The following is a 25,409-nucleotide window of genomic DNA, read 5'->3' on the forward strand; positions in this document are numbered from 1 at the left end:
GCAAGGGTGAACAAGTTTTATCTTCATAGACATTATATTCAGAAAAAAATATAAATGAGTCAAACACTTTTGTTTCTAAAATTCTAGTTCTTAAAGCACTTGGATAAAATCTTCTGCCTAACAATCCATGTCATAAATCTGTACAAGTAGATATGAACGCCAATGACAGTATGACTTTCCTTCCAACTGTGACACCTTGGACAACATTTAGCTAAGACTTAGGCAGTTGTCATTTGACTTTCACAAAAGGAACATAAAAATTTTACAAAATGAACTGATACCTGACAAGTTCCTCATTTCAAACACACTTTCCCAGACTGAAAAATATTTTTTGATTCAGAATGTGTCAGATTTGAGAAAAATTTACTTGTCATGAAGTCTAACCTGCAGATGCACCCACTTAGCATCTTCAGAAGAATTCTAACGATGAACTCGCAAGTGGAGAAATAAATAATATATTTCAAGAGAATAGTTTAATATCTAATTAAAATTCTATGGACTCTCCAGTTCTGCAAGTCTCTGAGAAAACTAAAAGTGGGGAAGAGAATATTTTGAAAGAGCCTTGGGGTATTTTCAAAAATAAAGCTATCATTACATAGAAAATAAGTGACTTTGGTCTTTAATTCATACATACAATAGATTGTTTAAATTCAAGGTTCCTGAAAATTCTTTGAAAATCTGATTTACATGTACAGAAAAACTAATTTCAGTATTTACATAATTCTTTTGCCCTATTTCCATCACACCTTCCCCAGTAACAAAAATTTCTATGGCAGTAGTAAAAACGGACACGGAATTATTAGAACTGACTTCTTAAATGCACTTTCACCTTCTTAAGTAGGCAAAGCAACACCAGAAAAATATTTGGAGAAAAAGTACCATTTATTTACCCACACACAGTGTGTCAAGACTCAAGATGTCTTCTTTAACCATCCCTTTGTCATTTTATACAATTTCTTTACACTGTAAATCACAGATTTTTTTGCTCCTAGAAGAAAAAAAACAAAACACAATTACAAGAAATCATCAAAATTTTGGAAGACCAACTCAAATAATAGATTGCTTCTACATGAAGTAAAATCTTTTCCTGGAAGAATGACAATAACCTAATATGTCATGTAGACATGCAATAACCTTGTCACAGTCATAACACAGTAAATAATGACACAAAACCACTTTAAATGGTATCAAAGCAAGCAAAAGAGAACAGGATCATTCTGAAGACCTGACAACACTGCACACAAACACGTACAGAGAGCAGCAAAGGCACAGCATCTGTAGGAATGCATAATGCAACTCCTAACTAGTAGCGATGGAAACTTGTAACATCTATCACTGTTCTTAAAATGCTACATATACAAAGGCTTTTACACCATTTGTGCCTGCTGCAGATGCTCCCCAAACCAACACACTGTCCTTTTCAAGCCCTCCCTAATCCATTATTGGCATGCCCAGCTGCGTAGGAACATATTCTGGCCTGGCAATGGACCCCAGCAACCTGGTAGCCTGTATTATACAGCAGGACACACAGCCAGAACTATTTAGAGGACTCCAGGCCGTTATGCATTCAGGTTAATGAGCAGGCCACATCTGTATGAGGAATTTAGTCACTGAAGCAAGTCCTCTCCAGAGGCTGAAGCCCACCGGCTGAAGCCCACCAGGTCATGCAGATTGGCTGCGCATGTTTGGGTAAAGTTTTACTGGAGGGACAATGGGGAAGAAAGAGAGCGAGAGAGACCAGAATATAGCCAGGACAAAAGAAGAGTTTGCTCAAGCAAGACAAGCAAACTACACACAACTTGTAGACAAGTTTTATGCTTCCAAATCCCAACTTCTTCTAAGCAGATTTTAGTTAGCCTTGCCTGATGTTGTGCTCCAAGCTTAAGAGGCACCTGGTTGCCTTGTTGTAAAGTTGTGAAGTATAACCACACCGCAGCAATTTCAAAGCATCACACTGATGCCCATTTTGAATTAACATAATCTAACACTGCACACCACCAGAAGTTTCCCCAAGGCAGTTTCAACCCCTAAGGAGAAATAGACCCACAGCATTGCTATTAAAAAGCTTGCAAATTAGAAGCAAAAAAGAGTATCATTTTTTCATAGGAAACATGCCGCTGACTCTTAGGGTAGAAATCTATTCTGGTTTCAACAAGTTGTGAAGTACATTATAACCTCCTTGTGTATTTTGTTATTGCCTCATCCGAACTAATGGCAGCTACCATTTCATAACTGAGGGAACAAGTGCGTCTGCAAGAGATCAAAACTCCTCAACTTGCACAACGAAATGACATCTGTGTCCTTAGGTAAAAAGAAGTAACACTGAAATGATGATGGGTATGGAGAACCAGGTTAATAAGGCATGTACCGTACCAGGCGAAGCCTGGTAAAATGAAAGAAGCAAAAATAACACTGAGATGATGACAGATGCCACGATTTGGCAACACTGCCAGTGTCAGAAGTACACTGTGGACACCGGTATGAATACCTTCTCACGAGGATGTTATCTAGAATAATTTTGCTTCGGAGTTACTTGCCTAGTGCTGGCTTATAATAAACCTCGTGTTAAGCTGGAGTAGCTGTGATATGCTGGCATCATCCCACAGCAGCCCACAAGTAGAGCACTGTGGCACCGCACCCTGCCATTACACCAGGCCTACAATGCAGGCAGGCATTTCTCCGTTTTCACAAGGATACAGAAGGATTTTGCAGCAGCCATTGCCTCCAAGCTTTTACAAGTTTTAGACAGACAGGATTGAGGATGACTCCCACATAATTTGTAAAGCACATCCTTAGTTAGACAGATCCTGAATTTCTATCAGACATGAGCCTTCTCCTACAGACCTACTGTAAACAACAACAGCAAAAAAAAAAAAAAAAAAAAAGACAACATTTTACTGGGTTTAGTCATCCGGTATTTGAAAAATTAAGATGTTGTTCATCTTGGCATTTCAGCAGGGTTCTGAGCTCCTAGCCAGTGGAGCTTTCCTCCTTCCAGCTTTTGCCATTTTTTTTAAATTAAAAATACCCTCCAAAAATCCCCACCACCACACAGTGACTTTCCGGATTACTACCAAGTGTAAACACTTAAAAATTCAAAACTGAAAATGGAAGTTTTTCATGCTGCTCTTTGGTCTCGATGCTTATACGCACAGATGGAAAGCCTATTCCCAGTACACTCTACTTACTAGTTTTTCTTATGTTTATTAAGCAGCACACAGGTTACCTGAAAGGACTGACTAAAGCCCACAGAAGCAGTGTAGCAAAAATCCCACAGTATGACACACCAGAACACAAGGAAAGATCTTCTGGAACAAATTAGACTCAAGTTTAGCTATCGCATTACACTTTTGAGGGAAAAATTGATATGACAATGTTTGAATTTAAAGAGACCTTAGAAAATAAACCAAATAAAGATAAACAGTCTTAAGTGAAAGATGCTTTCATTATTAGTAGTCTAGAGTCACAAAAATCAAATAAGCATGCAGTAATGTGGAAATGCACATGCTATACTTATGAACAACTGTTTAAAAAACCTTTCATAACAAACCATAACATATACGTTGTATTTAATCATTTGTACCTGTGTATCTAGTTTATCTAGTTGCAATTTAAATAAACTCAACTTTAGCTTTTGCAAGGCATCCTTCATAGATATATTTTCAACTTACAGAATCATGTGCATCCCATATGTAAGGTTAAACTTTCCTATATTTAATAGTCTTTTTTTTGTTTTTGTTTTTTAACTAAAAGCAAGCACACTAATGAAGTCACGATGTTATCCTTTTGCAGCATCTCAAATAACAAGTAAATAATCGTGTAAGTTCCAGAGCACCTCTCACATCTGCATTCAAATTACATGCAGTATACAAATTCCAGCCGCAGAACAAGGCCAGACCGAGCTTAGGCATAGCACATAAATGAAGTAAATGGTTCTCATCTCAAAAGTTAAAACTATGTAACTGCATAGCTTTGACAGTTACTGTCCAATCTCCTAGGTACTGTACTTCCAGGATACAGCCCCTCGAATACTGCAGTTGCAGTGCCAGAATCGAGGTTCTGCCATTTCAATGAAGTCAGTGTACCTGTGGAAGCACAATATATATAGCATGTGGCAAAGCAACAGTAACACAGCTGCTACAGCCCTGCACGACTGTAATTAACTGTGCTGGCACTGCAGCCTGCGAGTCAGCTTGTTCCATCAGCTTGCCAACCTACTCTGCCTCTTGCAGCAGCTCGACATTAAGAGATTTTTCTCCATATTTTCCCCCTGCAGGGAGAACTCTGTCGAACTCCACCCACTACAGCCTTGAACCTAGCATCTTATGTAATAAGATGCTTACATTTCTGCCCCAGCACATCATGCTACAAAGCAAAATACAGGTTTATACATACAGCTGGTTTCTTAAAGCAGCCCTCAGGGTGATGAGTCACATCTGTAGTAAAAGTTAATGGTTGTAATTATGGCTCAGTCTCAGAATCCAAAGCAGTTGGACCACATGAAAATGTCTTTCTACTTTAGCTATGAATCTATGGCTTGGTGGTTCCAACTCCCCTTTAGATTTTTCCACTATATGATAGAGAACAAAGACCCAAAGCACATGGAATCAAGACCACAAAACTTCAGTGTAAACATCAGTTGTATCTGTTTTTGCTTAAAAGTCCCATGTTCCTTTCATTAGAAATGTTAGTAATTTGGCTATAATATAGCACTATCTTACAGGTCCCCCAAAGTTTCCCTCTAGATATATCTGGATGCAGTATTCTTTATTTTCTTCACTGCTGAAGAGCTGTCATGCTATACAGTGGATGCAAATATTTATATATTGTTAGTATATCATGCACAGACGTGCAAATGTTTTACACATTTGCAGTGCATTACAGTTTAATGCAGTATTTGTTTTGTTCAGGCAGCTGAAGAAGAGAGAAGTTACTACAAATCTACAGAGTATTTTATATAATGCCGCTCCTTATAATTTAAAGAAAGTATTTCCATGAAGACACAGTATCCTAACATCCCAACTGTAAGGAAACAAATGTTATTCAGAGCAGCTAAAAGCGTTTGTGTTAAAAGATGAACAATCGCTTCAACTGATGATACATTCCTAATATTTTGGTTTTTAGACACTTTCAAGGCTTACAGTGTTCCTTTAGTAAGATATAACGAAATTTAAGCTAAAGTATCAACATCTCCTTCACAGCAAAACAGAAGAACTTCAGAGTCAGTTCCCAAAGACCATGCAGACTCTGGGTATGTGGGAAAATAAATCAAACGATTGTGCCATCTCTAATGGGAAACAGAGAGGCATGCTTACCACAGACTCAAAAAAAGAAATGTACAGGCACACTTTCAAAAACTAAATAGGGCATTTAACAACAAACAAAAACATAGAGCCTGAGCTCAACTCTAAAACCAAATGGGCAGAGAAAGATGAAAAGAGTTCTCCTAAATGGGTTGAAATTCTTTATTTTGCCTGTGCTCTTTGCCAACAACATTAATACACAGCGTGCCATCTCAGTAACAACTATTCCCAATTTAACATTTAATTTAGGCACATGCTTTACATTGGACTACTATGTTACAGACCAGAAATCAAGCATATTTTTCTTATGTTTTTAAGATAAAAGAATCAGTTAAGGAGACAATTTTGTGTCCCTCTAAACATTAAAAAAAAAAAAAAGATGGCCACAGATTGAAAATTAATTCGTTCACATGTATACACACAGGACAAAAGTACTTATATAGTTACCAGGAACGGAAAGAAGAAAATAGGCAGAACTTATTTAATGGAAAAAGCTGATTTCACAATCAATTTTTCACAATTTTCACAAAACAAATAGTTCTCAGGCGCACAGAATATTAGAGGAGACTTGGTCAAAGAATGAAGAAATGCAGCACCCCTAGAGATCAAATTTAATAGCTGAACACCTTCCTATGATACACACTTCTTCCATGAGTTAAATAAATACTTTCTACATAGAATCCACGCTGTTTTGTCTGCGTATAGTGTGCACCTACATGAGTGGTAGCTGATAAAAGCCCCAAAGGGCACAGCAACGTGAAGAGCATTAACGCCTGCCCCCTAGCGACACGTGTTTCAAATTAAGAAACCGCGACTGAGAGATCTTCATTTGAAGATACAGCAAGACTTCAGATAAGCTCGATCAGGAAAGTCTGAAGAGAAATATTTAAAAAAAAAAAAAAAAAAAAAAAAAAAAAAAACACCCAAAAAGCTTCTACCTCTAGGCTAACTAAGCCCAAACAAATGGAAACCTGAATTCCTGGGGAAAAAATCACTGAAGATCATAAAAACCCTCAACATGAAAAAGTGACATCAGAAACTTGGTCAGTTACATTTCATTTCTTCATTAACATGCACTAGAATTTAGGGCTTTATTTACATAACTACTGCTTCTGTCCATCTTCAGTATATGCAACTGACAATGTTCTGGTAAGGCCACCCTGCAGGCTGCACGCGTTACAGACGCTTCTGATTGATGCTAAGCAGGGGATCAGGACACCCCAACTCCAGCCAGGCTGGTCTGCACAGCAGCGCTCAGGAAGGCTACCTCTACATTCATTAAACAATGTTCAGGAGCTAGGAAATGCCAGAACTGGGCTTTTTTTCAAATCTAACTCATCTCCCTCAGCACGTAGTCTTTGCGTAACCTGAAGAGACCAATCCTGAATTCAGTTCCTAACAGATTCAGCCAGGTTCTGGCAGAACTGCATTAATACAGTTAAAACAAACAAAATCATGCTAAGAGTAAAAAAATGAAGCTCCACCAAACCTCTCTCAAATTTGTCTTGTGTTCAAAGCAAAGGATCAAGCTTTGCTTGACCTGAATCAAACTGCAAAGATGCATTGGCAGAAAATACACGTTTGTTATTTACATTTATTCTATGTAACTAGCTGGTTAGAAGACAACTAAATTTTATTCTGAAGAAAAAAAAAAAAAAAAAAAAAAGAAAAGAAAGCCACTACATAAAGGAAAAAGCAGTTAAGACAAAAGTGAAGAGGAGGCATTTCAGGTGCACAAAACAGAAAATATGGTAAAAAATGACAAATCCTGTTAAAAACATGCATTAGGACCCCCCAGAAGTCCTAGTAATAATACAGGCTGCAAGCGATTTACTGAATGACACATAAAAGGAGCTAACAGTTCCCAGAGGTGATTTTCTGTCTATCACGATTTAGACAGATGGAGAGCATAAACAATTTGACAGATCTTAACCGCTTTTATTCACATTCCTGCAGTTACATATAAGCAGCTCTGCTCCATGGCTCAGCCAGGCTGCTGGCTTTCACAAGCACTGAATTCACACACGGTGACACCTCTTCACACCCCTCCCCTCCAATTATTTTGCTCTACAAAATCTATTCTCTATGGATTCAGAAACAGACTGGTTACAAGCTGATATTTCTAAAAGCCTCATGTTGCAACACAAGTCTTAACCATTAGCAGGTAATTTTGGCAACAAATCCTAAAAATAATGCTTCACTTATTTAGTTGGAAAACTTGCATTAGGAAGTCATATATGTGGTACATCTAGCTCACACAACAAAAGTTTGCTTTTACAAATTGAGGTATGTCCTTCTGCTCCTCCAAGTACAAAGCTGGGCAATAATTTTGTTATACTTCTTTCCCATAATAGAACTGGACTATTAACAGATTCACAAGAAGTACAACTGTTCCTGCTTACTTTACCCAGCAAACCACTAATGGTCCTGAACACTGCAACTTGTGCTTCTTACAAGGAGATATCAGTGCAACCAACTTTGGAAGCGAACAGCAACTGCAGAAATCTGGATAAAGATCACTTAGTAAGAATGTATAAAAGCTGCTTTTAAAACTAGTAACGACATTGCTTGTATATAATTGCTTCGTGGAAAATATAGCATAGGTATGAATGAGGTCAGACTAGAATATGAGCAACTTCATGCAAGCCTCAAGATTTTTTTTTATTTTGCAGGAATTAAAATGAGATCATGAGTTTGTCTGTTTTTAAGGTAATGAAGACTCAGGTTCTAAGCCTTTCTTTTGAATTGAGGTGCAGTTCATTCAGCTTCTTAAATGTAAAAAACAGAGCATCTTAAAACTAGATTTATTCCAGAACTCAGAAAGACAGGATGAAGCTTCAGCTATGTAATTGGCAGTAACTTTTGTTCAGTTAGGAGGGTTTTGGTAGCTGAAAAATGTCCCTCATTTTCCCATGCTTCTACAAAGCAAGTCCTTTTTTGCCTTCTACATCTTCTCTCACACTGACTTTTAACACTTGACTCTCCTTCTAAAGTAATTCCTTCTGAACTATGAGAGTTACAGTAATATCCAATACTCACAAAGTATGTATGTTTAGCTTGGAGTACAGAGGGTATCTGAACACACACGTCTTCTGAACTCAGACAGAAACTTCAGATCCTGTCAAACTCTTCTCACTGTACACTCAACCCCTATTTTATAATGAGCTAACCTGACAGTCTACATAACATGAGTACAATGTATTTATCATTTAGGGATCCAACCACATGTAGAAGGTCAGAGGGAATTATGATTATTTTTTTAAAATAAAAGAAGAGCAGAAGCAGTGCACATCAGATAAATATAAAAGGAAAGTGAAGTCAAAGATTTTTGTTGTTTTGGTTTGTCCTTTTTTATTATTTTTTATTGTTATTGAAGTCATGTAGACTCCAATTCCTTTTGACATTTTACAATTTCTCAATAGTTACTGAAAGCAGAAATATCTATTTCTTATTTCCATAAACTTCCAATATTGTCATTAGGCACCCAAAAAGTTTATTCTTTAAACTCTCAAGCAAGGCAATCTTGGGGCCCTAAAAATTTTACTTTGTAAAATCAGAAAGCCTACATGGATAGAAGCCACACACATACTTACCAGCTGTTAGTATGGTTTTAGCACTTTGCACTATACTAGAAGATCTCACAATTCCTGAAATGCCTGCAGATAGAAAAGCATACAGATGTTATCCATCTCAGAAGTTCTGTGTATGATGCAATTCATTCATCTAGCATTCACACTATTTCTCTAAAATGATCAGTCAAAGGATTCATAATTATGTTCCAGAGTTATGTTCCATCTAAGCACTGTCTAGATCAGAACAAATTATACTCATTGTTTACGTCAGTATGAAATTGGGATTTTGCACTTCTCTTGTCAAGTAGATATGTTTATATTGTACAGCATCTGACTAGCTTTTTAAACGATCGACTTTTAGAGACAACACTCGTTTGCCACTTCACACTGCAGCACATTCAGTTTCCATTCTACAGAGGTCTTTAGGTGTAAATGGAATAGCGTATAAAATGATACTTGCAAGAAAATAAAAGCTTTAAGAATTTATATTTGCGCTAATGCATAAAAGCCTACTGATATGTGCAGAACAAAAGTACTGTACATTATTAAATACTTAAAAATGAAGGAAGGCAGTCCCAGAGTTAGTCTTCCAAACTAAAAGTTATTTTTCTGCATTAACCAGAACATAGAGTACAATATTATTTCTAAAACCTTCTTTCAAAGGCACTTCTGTAAAGAGCAAAACCTAAGGATACCCATGAACAAGTAAGAGGAATACAATATTCCACATGCATAAATTTTATTTATTTATTTTTGGGATGGGGGAACAAGTCATGCTGAGCTAGTAAAACATCTAGGGAAACTGTAATTCAACTTGAGTACTCAGCTTAGTCTGGTAAGATTACCAAATGGTTTTCTCTGCTCTTTATCCAAATGCTTGAATGAGAAAATTCCTTTGGCAACAAAACTGAAAGAGAGGTTTTGATTTGTCCTTCTGAGAGTATAAACTGCTTGGCTGGAGAAGACTGGATCTATCAAATGTTTTGACATTTAAGTGTTGCATTCCTGTCCACAAACCATAGTATCAGCCATGCCTGTAATATCCACATAAGTACAACTAGCAGAATAAGTAGCTCAGGGTGGACAACAGAGTTGTAAAACTCACAGCCTGCTCCCAGATTCGGCTATTATCACACTACTGTTGCAGTACATCCCCAGTAGCACAAGAGCTGACAGACTGACATAAAAGAAGCTGGACATCCTAGATGGCCAGGTGCAATGCGTCCTAGACTGTCAATGGAGAAGAGAGCTGAGACTCTTTCTCCTCCCACCCCCCCACCCCAAAAGAGAAATCAGTGCAAGAGCTCCCTCTGCAGTTGGCTCCTGTCTTGCGGCTCTCAGGCATCCACACATCGATGCTCAAAGAACTTGCAAAATCGCTGCCTGGATCTAAGATGTATCAAAGTACAAAGGACTGTTCAAGTACTAAACATTTTCATTTATCTGCAGAATAACAGAACAGTTATGTCTGCAGAATAAGCTTTAACTTGCTTGTACAACAACCTTGTCTCAGAGAAGCTACCTGTGATGATGAGAAGCACCTCAATCTTTTTCCTCAAAGCTTCAGTTCTCTGCCAGAGCACCAGATATCTGGACGAACTATTAATTGCAAAGGGTAATGCCAGCAAGCTAGAAAATACAGCACCACATTGTGTGACTGGGAGAATATACAGCTTAATATTTAAATGAAGTTATGCCAGCCAATGAAATCCTGAAGCATACCGCAGTTAGATAGTCTAAGTAGGTCAGAGACTATTTCTGTCAAGATACAAAATAAAACTCTTAGCATTTCTACTGATATAGAAAGGTATTTTCCATTATTTCAGGGACCTTGTTTGCAAACAAACAGTAGAATATGCTTTTAAAAACTTATTACAAGATTAACTTCTTATTGTCTTATTCCTTCTGGCTAAATCATCCTTCTGAATTAGAAGAACATATACCATAAATCTTTATATCTATCATGTCTTAAAGGGATTACAGACAGGCCTACCTTGATGCACCACTAATCCACAATCAGGGTCATGGGCAACTTGCAGTAAAATTTCTTCCACATCTCTGTTTTTTCCAGGAGGGTCTACCAGAGAAGTTATCTTTTGTTGCAGATTCTTTGGCAAAGCCATGAGTTGTGTGAATTGACCTTCTGGGCTTTTATCAATCTGAACGTTATTAAAAAATAAGACAGTAAAAACAAAAATTCAGCATTAACAAAGTAATTTCTATTCAAAGAAATCATGAAAGTCTTCTGGCTATCTTTGGCCTGTGATAAATACCTCAGAGAACTCTATCAATTTCACATGTAAGTTATTGACAATGCTAATGAAAACTCTCCATGTGCTGGCAAACGCAGTGTCCCAGTTCTAAACTGGAAGAATAACTCAATGGAAAGACGTTAACTTCCATCCAAGGGAAGCCTAAAGTATAAACAGAATCTTACTGCCCCTGCAAGAAACTTCTCATTTAAACTGTACCATTTCTGCTCTATCCAATTTCCTCTGGAACATAAGAACATGAAAATGAGAGAAAATGTTCCCAAAAGACCACTTAGCTCTGTTTCTTCTGCTGAATATAATCAAACCAAACACACACACACAGTTTACTTTGAAAAACATTTTCTCTTCTTTAAACACAAACCACATCTGGTTTGAGTAATTTGAAGGAAACATTCATTTCACATTTTCCAATCTAAATCAGAAATTCAGTGACCCTGTTTTGAATACAATGATACCAACATGCAGGCCTGTACACGTTGATACAAAACGTAAGCACAAATATTGAAAAATGTTTAACGGGAAAGGGCTCTCCAAAATGGGGGGAAAACATTAAGAGTCTGAGTACTCCCACACATCTTTTTACACATTTCTTGGAGGCATCGGTCAGGAGTTTAGTTGTCCTGTACTCCCTCTAGTCAATTGGAAGAAAATGATATCCAGATGAATCACCCACTGACTACAGAGGGAGTCAACAATGCACAGGCTTTTAACATTATGTGGGAGGAATCCATGCCTGACACAGAACTATAAGAACTAGTGTCTGACTTCAATTGTTTTTAAGGAATCTTCTAAAAAAGATTTTTCTCTGTAATTCTGAAGATGTGTCCTTGGAGAGGGTGGTTTCTATTCTCTGTTAAGCAGCGTTCCAGATAGAAGTTATCCATTTCAGTCTGGGGAATAATGGCAAATAACCACCACAAAACATGAAGAATAAACCATACAACAGTATATACTCAATACAACAGTAAAAGGATGGCATTTCATCCACAGCCTCAATAACTAGTACAGAATTCCAAACAGATGTATTATCTAACAATATATTTCTAGTATGATACCAGATTTTGTTCCAAGGTAATGTAACAGGGAATAGTATTCTAACTAGTCATTTTCTTGGAGGAAGCAGCATTAGTTCTTTTCAAAATTCATTTAAATATTTCTGTTAAAGCATTCAAAAGTACATTGTTAAGAAAACATGGAGACAGCTGCAGCATAATATAGATTTGCCTTTGCAGTACTCCAAAGAGCTGCAGTAGAAATGTTTACTATACTCAAACTTGCTTGTATCTCTAACAGCTTCCTTCAGTTTCTTACAGACACATCCTAAAAGGAGGCATTAGTGAGATGCTTACCAAGTTGACCCTGAGGACAGAGAACTCATATCCATGAGACAACTCATGTTATTTGTAACTTAATGTTGAAATGCATATCACAGCTGAATATTAGCACAAAGATGTGCATACTACAAGAAAAAAATTACAAACAGCCCCCCCCCAACTGTGACATCCCGCCCCTAATTGCCATGTTTCACTTATACCTTAAGCCACAAGGATGGAATTCAAGACAGTGGTCATTCTGGACACCTGTTTTCTGACTATTAGGAAGAGATTTTTTTTGAGTATGGGTATTTAAAGATAATGCCAGAATTTCAGTTGGTTTTATTCAACTGATATTCACAACTAGCACAAGAGGGTCTTCTTTTTTTTTAAAAAATACACTTTTTGACTGCAGAAAGTTGCACCTCTAAGTTACAGCCTAATCTTTTTAACACAAACCATGTGTTTATTCATCACTTCCTAGACTGCTGTCTCCATATGGTAATCATTAGACCACACATTTTCAACTGCTCTTCTCTTGTTCCCTTGCTAGTGCTCTAGTCCTGTGGCTATGCTCAAAGAAAACGAACAGTAGTTACTACATATGCAGAGACTGGTATTCACAACAAGTTTCCCAATTGCAGAATTAACTCAACAATAGAAACATAATAGCAGGTATAGTGACTACAACTGCGTGCCTTACTGTGGCATAATTCTCGCCTTCTGTCAATGTGATAAAGCATTCCCCCCCACCCCCTTTTTTTTTTTTTTTTTATAATGTTTTTAAGAAAACCACTTGCCTCTAGCCTTCCCAGATGGTGCTTATACACCACTTGAGGGCAGTCCTGCAATATGTTACTGTATAGCTTCTGAAAATAGGGAACATTAGGTTTCACAATGTTCTGTACTTTCGATCTGTCTTCTCCTATGATCATTCTGAAATCACCTAGTCAAGAAAAGAAAAACAGTTAATTCATTAGGGCAAAACTGAAAACCCAAATAAGGAAAATACAACAGAAATGAACACAGTACAAAGCTGTCATCTAAAACTATTCTTCAATTCTATCAGTGCCTACCTAATCGATAAGATTTGTCTTCTCACAAACAAAAAATACCATCCAAATAACTTCAAGCACAGAAAAGAAACTTCAGAACGGTGATGTGGCCTCTGCTATGCTATAACATCAACCCATGCATCCAAATTTGCACTTACATAACAAAAAATTCCAACTTCCAAGTTTAGCCTCCAAAGCAGCAGAAACACAATTACATCCTTTCCAATCATTCATCAATTTCAATGGGTTACTAAACAGTATTAGTGTAACCAGCCCCAACACTTGGTATCCAAAACCAAATAACCTTCATTTTTCCAATTCTGAAAGAAAATAATCTGCATTATCTTTGCACTTCAAGGGCAACACTTGAAATACAGCTAGTAGCAGCCATGGTCAGATTACAATGTCCCTTTTTCTCTTAGACAACTACTTTGTTAGATTGGAAAAGCAACTCCTTTCAACACCACTGCTACTCTACTCACCTTTACACTTCCTTTTAAGATATACTTTGTGACATGTTCTAATAAGAAGTTCCAATGTCAGTGAAAAGACAACCTATATTACTGTTTACCTACCTCTGCTATGTATTACACCCTGGTAGCATCTAAAATTACGAACTAGGAGTTAGAAGCTCAGTGCTGTCCAAAATCATGAATCAATTCATTGTCACACTTCCCACCGTTAGGAGATAAATGTTGTTGCAAGGTGGCAACTTGCTAGCATTACTTAATTTCAATTTATGCCAACCAGCAAAACTAATAAAAACTTCCCAGAGTACTTCCAGACACTGTCTCACCGCTTTCAAAATGCAACAAAAAAAATTATTTCCCAAATTAAAGCATGAACAACTCTTTTCAGCAGGTATGTACTGCAAGGAGACTGATTAGAGTAACTCAAAAACCAGTGTTTTCTACTAGAATCCTGCCTGAAAAGTTTAAGACTTAGCAAAAAGGCAGCAGAATAAAATATCTATAAACATGTCATTGACAGCTCTTTCCTTGAGCATGCCTGCCTGGGAGTGTTATTGCTTTAGCTGTATTCACCCAGCAGAATCAATTTCAACATCTCATAGCATGCTAACCGATCTGCCAATTTTCTGGTTAATAGCATTGTTTCAAAGGATACCCATAAAATATCTTGGTCACTGGTGCCCACTAAGAATCTAATGACATTCCTGGACAGGTTTCAGATGAGGCAGGTAGCAAACACACGGGCTGTGCAACCCTTCACCATCACTCAAAGAGATAATGGTTCAGAAAAAAAATGCTATGGAAAATCTGAGCAAATTGCAATCTAAACCAAACAGAGAAATACTATGTAAAGAATAGTAACACTCCTCAGTGGAACTAACCTGCAGTTTATAAATGCAGTGTATGTTTTGGGTTGTTTGTTTGTTTGTTAAAAAGGAATGCAAGGCCAAGCTTGCATTTCTATATGAGCAAAGGAAGTGGTGTGTAAAATGCAATTCCAAGCAAACTTGTTCCTAATTATTTAAATAAAGACGTCAATGTTTTAAGAGTAATACTTAATTTTCATAGTTTTATTTTAATGATAATTTTCATACAATTAATTGTGGTTTTAAAGACTCATTTGGAACAAGGGGTTTGGTTTGTTTTTATATATCACTTCATTTCACCACAACCAATCATCCATACCTAGGTGCTTGTAAATCAAGAACAGTTTTGCTTACGTACCTCTACCTATCCCTCAATGAATACACACAGCCTTTCCAAAATGTTATGTACCCAGCAGTAAAATATAGCTAGTGGAGCATGCAAAAGTGTAGGTCCAAACCAAAAGAACATCTGATTTACTACGTATCAGACTACTTGCACACCGTACATGTGGTACAATAGCTCCAACTACAGCTTTTCTCCTCAGAGACTTTAGACACCATATACTAACCAGAATAGGAGAGTCCTGCAATCTGCATATAGAGGTCTTCTTCAGAGAAACTTTCTGGTAACATGAGAAAGGCTGCTGTGACTGCACTCTTCAGATTGCTAACAAGCGCAGCCTGCAGCTTGCCATTCTCATTCTGTGTCAGTATTTTCACCTGAAAAAATCAGAGTAATTGGAAGCAAGACTTCAGGAAAGTGCTACTGAAGACGGAGCTAGAAATGTTACTCAACCCAACATGAAAAATAATAAATTTGAATTAGATCCTATTATTATTGTACAGAAAAGACCTAAGTGTCATCTTCTGTTTACATAGTGGGATAGGGGAACTCTTTCTAGGATCTAATAGTCTGCTACAAAAGGCTGTTTTTACAAACATATTCAGAACTGTTGTAAGCAACAGCCATCAACTATTCTCTGAAGATCTATTCACCTTTTTCATGCTCATGAATTTAGGATTAATCAAAACAGTAAGTTTAAACGAATAAAAAATATTTCACATGGTATTATGCAATAGGAAAAAAGACCACTGTCACACTGAAAGAGAGTGGTATACCAGAAAAACAGCAAAGTTTTCCTATTCACCTTCCCTATACCTTTTTTTCCAATAGAGGACTCCTTGCTGGTGCTCTACCATATGGTTGAAGCAGCTCCTTAGACATTAGCTCTCCTCCTAGGAGAAGTAGGGTTTTATTTTGCACTTTGTATGAGGAGAACGTCACTGCAATGGGAACTTCACATACATGTGAATGGATCACTGAAGTTGGATGATTCCAAATGCCACAAAGACAAGTTTATCTTCAGGAAACATTCAAACTGTTCAAGACCAACTACAGAATCCAGTAATCTAGGATATGGAAATATACTGTAATAAGAAGCAGATCTTCAGTCAGAAGTCAGCATAGAAAAATATTACTATAGAACATTAGACAGATAAAGTCAGCCCAATTTATAAGGTGACTGACTGTGCCCTTTCAAAACTGACTCCCCCAAGAGTATCTTCCTGTTGTAAGTTTCTTTCATTTTTAAGGATTCAGGTTGGGCAATACTGTCTTTCTTATAAAGGGCAGCTTATTAATATTTGTTTACTCTAGAATATATGAAAATGCAAATCCACCAGCAGTTATGAACAAACGTACCCAATTTGTTTTTTCTCCCCCAGAAGCCCACATGCAAATGATTTGCAATAAAACTTGAAGTTCTGCCCCCAAAATATAACCTGAAAAGGCTAAGGTATCATTTCAAGTAAATATTTTCTTTTGGTGTAAATATTAACAGATTAAGAAAATGAATCCAGATTCAATACGAAAAAAAGAAAAATTAAGAATCTGATATAGCTGCCACACAAAATTCTTCTTATTGAATGCACATCAACAAGGCAATGCCTGGGATGGCTGATAGTATGTTCAGAACTTTATTTCTCCCTGTGGCAAAGTTTTTGAAAGTGTAAAACTAGAACAGTATCTCACTTTGCTGTGGTGGTGAATTCAACAGTATAGAGGTTGCTCACCTCAGGCTTTCTGAACTAATGCATGGTTTTGCCTAACATTAAGTCTATACAGCAGTCTGGAATTGGTCCAGGGTGTTTTTTTTTTAATTGCTTTGTATTTCCTAGCGTTAAAATGAAGGACAATGATAAAACACACTAAACTACTGTAAATTCATCTCCTGGGAAGCCTTGAATAAATTTGATTTCCTTGAGAAACAGGGAAGTTTACTGAATGCATACTGACTTTTTCAAATACGATCCAATAAACAATAGCATCTGGTCATGAGGACAAACTAATATTTAAAATCTCCAACTAATTCACTTATATCCACTTTCATAGATCGTTGCTACAACAAAGCAATAAAGACAGGCAGAAAAGCAAAGCCTGTGGTGCTAGTCCTCCTTGTGGAAGGCCACAGGCTGGCTTTAGTGAAAAGAGTAATCTCCTTCGCTAAAAATACTCCTTAACATACATCAGATTTTTGTTTTTTTTCTCTACGGGAAGCACTATGCAAGGCTTCAATATTTAAAAGCATAAAGCACTGCCACAGCGATACTCTTTAGGAACAAAATTCAAACAGACCAGAGAGCTAGAAAACACAGGAAAATTGTGCAATTGTTGGGGGTAAATTTGTAAAAAGCCCACAGTTAAGGAAAACTGTTTCACGATACAGAGAAATTAAGATCAGAACTATTCACACCACATGAGAGGAAGAGAGTCCCATTTATTCTGGTTTTACACTATACATGAAATTCACTTATCTAACACTACAAGTAAGACTTTTAAATTATTAAATATTTTCAGTGAGGGATATATTCAGTTTTATAGATAAGCATTATTCCCACTTCACCAACGCAACAGCTTTAAGAAAGAAGTGTTCTATTTTCTCTGCTAGAAAATTCATACCTAAGAAACTGTGAGCATTTGCACGGAAAGATACACACAAACAAAATACAAGAAGAAAATCTCATCATAGAATGAGAGGTTTCAAGAGTGCTATTCCAGTTTGCCAGTTAGCTACACCTACACTCTGCTAAACATCACAGTAAGAGGATTTTTCCATTGTTTTTCGAAGAATGTTTTAAAGTATTTGGACAATGGGGAAATTCTGCAAACTACTGCTCTGTTACTCCTTTGTGGGAATTTTTGCAACACAAAAAACCTAAATTTCCCAACACCCCTTTAAGTAGTACAAAGTACTTCTATATACTATTCATACGCTGCCCTCACCTCACTTCAATTTATTAAACACTTCTCTTAATGGCTTTGGAAGGACAACAGTAAAATACAGCTCCTTTATCACTAACACTATGGTTAACAAAAATTCAGTAGCACTTCAGGTGTTTTTAAAAATCTTCCTCTGAAAACACAGTTCTGTTTCACTTGTCCTTGTTTGTTTTACTTTTTAGTTACATCAGCATTTTTTTCAGGGAACCTGTCAGTTATGAAGAAATTACAACTAAGTTTATTCAAATTTTCAATACAGTTAAACAGGAATTTAGTATACCAGAGTTTTAAATTTAATTTAGCATGAAAAGCCAACAAACTTTTAACACAAACAAAGAAGCCTGGGAAAAAAAAAGTAGCATTTCTAAATGGCAACTCCATCTATTCAGCCAAACATTCTGCAAAGATTACTTGGTCAAGGCAATCAGCCTACAACAGAAACAAAACCTCCAGTAAAAATGACACCAAGATTCCTAAGGCAGAGAATGTTTCATCTCATGTACTAGAATAGCTTGGCTAGCTTTTACTCACAGAGCGACAGATTTGTAATGGAACACCAGAAAGGCACCGAGCTCTTTCTCGTCTACATGACTGAGAAGAAAATTCCCAAACTGTAAAACAAAATTATTCTGGCCTCAGTCAACTGTGTCCAGAACTAGGCACAAATGGCATGTAAGAGATTATAGCAAATACAAAAACAAACCCAACCCGATCTCCTCTCCAAAAGAGGCTTATTGTACATTTTTAAGGAGGAAGTAAATCTTTCTACCACTATCACTTACAGCATGTTTATCAAAACAATCAAATCAGATGCAAAAACAGGAAGAGCAGATGTTTGAAACCTGTAAAAACAAATTTAAATACATTTTGGGGAATGTCTGCAAACACACTGTAACATTGTAAAATCCTAGATAGTGATATTACAGACCCTACAGGAAGAGACAGTTTAAACACCCACCACATAATCTTTCAGTCAATTTCTATTTTAAATCCTACAGCCTTTATCCAGTGCAAATTCCTATGAGCTTTATGAAAATAACTTGTACCAATTCCTTATTTTATCTATTAAGCGTATATGCATGAAGATATATCTGTCTCTTGTTAGCAACCAAGCAAAATACCAAATTATACTTATTGTGCGAGTATGTACTCCTACTGAATTTAATCAGAAGACATAAAGCCCATTTTATATGTACTGAGAAACCCCAAAATACATCAAAGCCGCAGCAAGTGTAGTTACGCTGAAAATAAACAATCAGTATTCATAGTTGAAGTGAAACTCCTTCAGTTAATTTTCCTCAATGCGTTTAATTTTATTCTTTATAAATGTAACAGCTGTTCAATGTGTTTAGTTTTATTCCATATAAAGACAGCAGCTGTTCTAATCTGCACAATGCCACAATAAGTCACTGGAGATGAGGAAAAGTCAGTTGCGCTCTGACAACCTATTTAAAGTTGCATCCTAAGTTATTCATTAAGAGCATAATTAACTTCTGCTCTATGACTTGCAGAGAGTTGTGTCACCTCCTATTTCCCATTCCTCCCCCCCCCCAAGAAAATTTAACTTGGCACTGCTGCCATCTGCTGAAAGCACACTGAATCAGACACCTTTGGCAAAGAAAACAATGTTCTTTACATGTTTCAGTTAACTGTAGATATTTAACAAGAGAATGATCTAGACGGTAGCTGCAGAGCAAAGCAGCTTTCATCTTTAAAGGCTTCTATTATTTAACTCAACTTTAAGTTTCCAGGTGACACTAACTTGGGAGGAGCTCCTGACTACATTGAGGATAGTGATACCTTGCAGAGAGATCCTGACAAATTAGAGCTGGGCAATCACTCTTGGGGCACCACAGTAAAAGAAATGGTAATAAAAGTAAGTATTATTCGGTGTCCAAAGGAGGGCAGCAAAGATGGTGAAGGCTCTAGAGGGAGTCTTCTCATGACAGGAGCAGAGCAGGCTGAGGGGGGGGCCTCATGGCTGCAGCTCCCTCACGAGGGGAGCAGAGGGGCAGGCGCTGAGCTCTGCTCTCTGGGGACAGCGACAGGACCTGAGAGAACAGCGTGGAGCTGGGACAGGGAAAGGTTTTGCACCCAGAGGGTGGTCAGGCACTGGCACAGGCTCTGCAGGGCAGCAGTCATAGCCCCAAGTCTGCTAGAGTTCAAGCAGTGTTTGGACAACGCTCTCAGACACAGGGTCTAATTTTGGGGTGGTCCTGTGCAGAGCCAGGAGTCGGACTCAATGATCCTCGTGGTCCCTTCCAAATCAGGATATTCTATGATTCTATGAACTGCATTAAATTTTGGTGACTCCTGTTATTTTTTATTTAAGTGTAAATTAATGTTAAATGTAATATTTAAATTTTTAAGGCACTCTGAGTTAGCATAATCCAGTTCCTTAAGATTTACTACAGGCAGAAAACTATTGTTAATATACCTAACTTTATTTTTTTCCATGTAACACAGAATATTAGTAAGGTCTATATTTCACTTTCTTTCTGAGAGATTATCCATCTAGTAGGACTAGACCCCTAAATCAGGGCAGACAATCCCTTCAGTACTGACTCATAGATCACGAACAGTTGAAGTTAAAACTACAAGTGGTAATTTTGCATCCCTGTAATTTCCTGCATTTCAAGAGACATAACTAATAGTTACCGGCTTTTGTAGGCGTCCAGCAACATAGAGGGTTTTCCAGTGAAGTAAATCATCAATCAGGGCATCAGTGCTAATTACACCATATTTTATCATCTGGAGAAAAAAAAGGAAAATAAATGTTTTTGAACAATCGTATCGCTGCACTGTTTTCATTACAGGAAATTTACTATTTTCTGTAACTGCCTTTAATTCTAAGGAACATACACCTCCAATACAATATTGCACACATAAAATTAAAAACATTTTACTGTCTACATCTTGTTTCTTAATCAGCTTTTGCTCCCAAATATTTGAAAATTATTCTCTAATACACCTTTACCATAAAAGCATCTCTTTGATAACACTTAGAGAACTGCTCTTAGATAATAGCATCATACAAAGAAGAGCCACTTAAGTGACGCAGCTCCATAGTAAGCTTGGTTTGGGGCTTTTTGTATTTTTTTGGTTAAAAAAAATAAAAAAAGACAGGATAATTGGAAGAAAGCAAGAACACAATACAAGAAGAAGGAGCAATGCAACTACTTACTAGAAAAAAAAAAAAAAAGCAAATAGCAACACTGATAGCCTAAAACAAGATAAAGGAGTTCCAAAAGCAAACTAGATTTTTTAAGTAAAGTAAGTTGTAAAGAAAACCAATGCATGGACATCTACCAAAACACAGGCAGTAAAAAAAAAAAAAAAAAAAAAAGTCACATTTGCATGCAGTCTGCTGGAAAAAAAAAAAAAGTGTAATGGAAGACACAAAGGACCCTCTAAAATCCTTTCTGGAAAGGAAGTTCCAATAAAACCATTCCCGGATTAATTCCTGAAGGAAAATGTTCTTCAAATCCCAAAGTAACCTAGTCTAGATAGAGACTGACCTGAAGAAATTTGAACATTAAAATGAATCTGTTCTTTAAAAGATTTAAGTTACACTTAGTTTTACACCAGCAAAACTATGCAGTAGTTAGAACACTCCACAGTATCTCTCAAGAGATATAATGGAAAAAAAAAAAAAAAAGATATGAAGGATTTCCTATGAAAATATGAAAAATAATGAAGAATTTGTCAGCAATTTGAAATAAATTATAAAGACATTTATGGATACTGTAACTGGGGGAAGGGAAAAAGTATCAGGAAGCTTTTATTATTATTCTTAGAAACTCTTTGATGCTAGAAAACAATTTGTGATTTTTTAGTTGACATTATGGAAGAAGTAAGATGAACTCTTAACAGTTACCAGTTTGTACATCCTGAGTTTCCAAAGATTATCACCAAAGCAAGGCAGCCAAGTCCAGAAATTCTGGATAACAAAGGACCACAGACTGTGATATAACTAGTTATTAGATAGGCAAATAAAGAACCAGGAAGAACCAAATTGCATCACAAAGGTAACTGATCCCTAAAATAAAATCCAATACCCCTTTTGATGTAAAGAGAACAAAGTTTAAACTCCAAATTCTTGCCTCATCCAGATACCTTAAAAAAATTACTATACACTTGCAATTTTGTTTAACTAGCTCTCCAGCCTCATATGAGGAGTTCTGACATGTACCCAACGTTACTGCAATTTCGTGCTCTGACAAACTTCAGTTTGTACAAACGGCATTTTTCCCACAACTGTCCTTCATGTAACTTCCAATTTTCTTAACAGAACTTGCTTCTGTTACGTCCAGTTTGTTACCACATGGCAAAAATTACTCTAAATCAGTACCAATAAACACAGATACACACTTCCTTCCCCTGCCTCCTTTCTGCACTCCTCTTTCGAAACACAGTCTACACATAATTGTGGTGTAGGCCTTGCTGGACAAGTATTACTTGCCTGGAATGATTAACTACACCCAAACATCACAGGTAAAGATGTTTACCATTAAACAACACAGATGTCAATTACAGCTTGCTATGTTAAACACCTGTGGTTTTTGTTTATTTGTTTGTTTTATGTCAAACAAACAGAAAGGATTTAGTTTGCTATTACTATGTGGTCAACTGCTGAATTGAAGGTTGTGTCGTCATCTCCCCCCCCCAACACAAAGCAGTGATATACTACTATATGGCCACTGGCAAAACTGCAAGTGATAAGGAATGTAAATTCAGGTTCTGAAGTGCTTTAGTTGTGAATTTCAAACATTATCCATGTTTGTAAAGTGCTAGAACAGCTGCTTTTTAATTAGTATGATATTTGTGAAACAGTTTGAGACCTAAATATTGAAAATATCACCAATTAAGCATCAACTGCAGTCTATCAGATGTGCTTCCTGCACAGAAATCTGCTTTAAGCTAATCATTTCAATATTTCATGCACAAACATTTAACTTATTAAAACTCATACTTACCCTACCATTACATGGCACTAAAGTGTTGTAGTAAATCCCTGCTCCATAGCTCTGTATATTACTTATCTGTTTTGGCCCAAAAACTTTTAGGAAGGAATAATGACTCTTGTTCTTTAATAAGTTCATCATATGCCAGGTCACAGAATCATCAACTGCAAACACAAAGTCCAGCATATTGTTCTGTGGATACAGAAAAAAGTACTGGTTTTCAGATCAGGAAGGAAACAATGTTAATCACATTAATCCAATACCTGCATAATAAGCTAGCTACCAGCTAATAATGGTCACTTAATTAAAAACAAGATCGAACACACAAGGCTTAACATTGGACATAACTTGAAGGTTACAATGGAGCTGTATGTTTTTCAGGTCACTCTACCAGTGATGGTCCAAAATTTTCCTTGCCCTCCCAGTTACACCGCCAACCTTCAGCCTTCTGTAACACCGGCAATGCACGACAAGGTCTCAGTAGCACTACTTCCCAGCTCTACTAATAGCTGAAACTGCTAATGAAGAGTACTTTTGCTAATATACAAGGCCACAAACTGGGAGATGAGGGCAGATAAGTCAAGAAACTGCACTTCTACTGTACTCGCTTTTATCAACAAAGCAATCCACAGGCTAAAGACTTGTAACATTCAGCGCCGCGCTGTTCTCCCAAAGAACACTGTCCACACATCCCTTTGCACGGAGGAGCTGCAAAATCACCACTCATCCCTACCATAAACCAATATTTTGAGTAATAGTGCTTCAAATTCCTTAGGCTTTAGAAGTAAGAAACACTTAAAGCCACAATTGTGGAGCATGCTTAACAGGCCAGTGTGAATGCACAACGCAGCCCAGGAGCTGCTTTAAGAAGTCAAATGCAGGCACGGGGAGATCCCAAGCTGTTCCCAAGTGGTTTGACCCCAAACGTGAGCACCCAGAAGCCCCGGGTAACAACACGCTTCGCCTCAGGTCCCCGCATCCTGCAGACAGCACGAACGAGCCTGGGCACTTCCTTAAAACCAAAACGTAAAAGCTAAAAAAATGCAAAGCTGAGTTGTGAAGCAGGGTTCCCAGGTACGAGATAAAAGGGCAACTGAACACCTAACTGCCCTCGAGGACTGTCAGCCACAGGCCCACGGCTCCCTGCGGCCCCCGACGCCCCCTGCCCACCAGCTCCCGGTGGCTGCGGGCCGGCTCCGCTCCCCGCCTCTCCCCGTGCCCGAGCCGCAGCGGCCCCAGCAGCCCCCGGCCACCCCCGGGGAGGTTACGAGGGGCGTGGAGGGGGGGAGCCGCGCTCACCTCGCTGTGCCCGGCCGAGGGCCCCGCCTGCCGAAAGACGCCGGAGCCGTAGGCGAAGGCCAGGCTGAGCTCCTGGGGGAAGTGCGCCAGGACCCGCCGGAATTTCACCCCCGAGCTCGACAGCACCGGCAGCGCCATGGCGGCCACCTCGGCCGCCTTCCCCCGCCCGCCGGCTGAGGCGGCGGCGGCGGCGCAGGGAGGAGAGGCCGCGCCGGGAAGGGGCAGCGGCATCGTCACGCAGCGCCCTCTGCCGCCCGGCGCCGCCGCCATCCCGCTCAAACCCGGTTTAGTGCCCCGGAGCCCCGGGACGGCACCCACGGAGGTGCCAGGGGGGCCCGCGGCGGCCTTCGGTGCTTTGGGGCTGAGCCCCCCTCAGCGCCCCCCCGGCCCTGCCTGCGGGCGGGAAGGGAGCGAGCGGCCCCTGGGTGCCTGCCCGCCGCTGGCAGGGTGTCGCAGTCCCCACACGATGGGCTTTTAGTCCCCCCCCCCCCCCCATTTTGTTTCAACTGCTGTTTTTTTTTTTTATCTATCTATTTATTTATGGTTGGTTGGTTGGTTTTGTTTAGTAATCGCAATTTTGTGCCCCTTCTTTGGTTGTTTTCCTTTTCCCCTTGTCCTTTTTTTTCGTGTTTCCCGCTGATTCAAGGCTTCCCTCAGGAATTCTTGTCAGCTTTATGCTCCTTCACACTTCTCCCATGCTGTGAAAACAGAAAGCCCACGACGTTTAATCATCACATTTGTGCTCACGACTGTCTCACACTCTCCTTGTGTATGAAGTACTCTGCCGAGCCTGTCGGCTTTAATTTTCAACTCCTATATAATAAATGTAGCTCAGTATTAAATACATAAAAATTGTTTATGAGATGGAAGCCTATCTTGTTTCCTCAACATTTTATTCTTTCTTCCATCTGTCTTCTTTAGGATCACATGTTATCTTTCATGTTTTTATGGCTTTCAAATCATCCCATTTAGGCTGTATGCTGTTATGAGAAAAGAGGGGCATTAAACATCCAG

The 25,409-nt window shown here is 38.3% G+C and overlaps 1 protein-coding gene across 1 annotated transcript; it reads right to left on the reverse strand.

Moving 5' to 3' along the window:
• Positions 1-863: 863 nt before the first annotated feature.
• Positions 864-24,642, reverse strand: TAMM41 (TAM41 mitochondrial translocator assembly and maintenance homolog). Its single transcript, XM_084530403.1, has 8 exons — positions 24,396-24,642; positions 23,109-23,288; positions 20,791-20,883; positions 15,422-15,572; positions 13,262-13,407; positions 10,869-11,034; positions 8,897-8,959; positions 864-988 (listed from the first exon to the last, which is right to left on the reverse strand). Exons 1-8 carry the CDS (start codon positions 24,624-24,626, stop codon positions 912-914), a joined length of 1,107 nt encoding a protein of 368 aa, XP_084386529.1. The 5' UTR covers positions 24,627-24,642; the 3' UTR covers positions 864-911.
• Between the last annotated feature and the right edge of the window lie 767 nt (positions 24,643-25,409).

Source organism: Aythya ferina, assembly GCF_964211825.1.
Source record: "Aythya ferina genome assembly, chromosome: 10".
Classification (NCBI taxonomy): domain Eukaryota; kingdom Metazoa; phylum Chordata; class Aves; order Anseriformes; family Anatidae; genus Aythya; species Aythya ferina.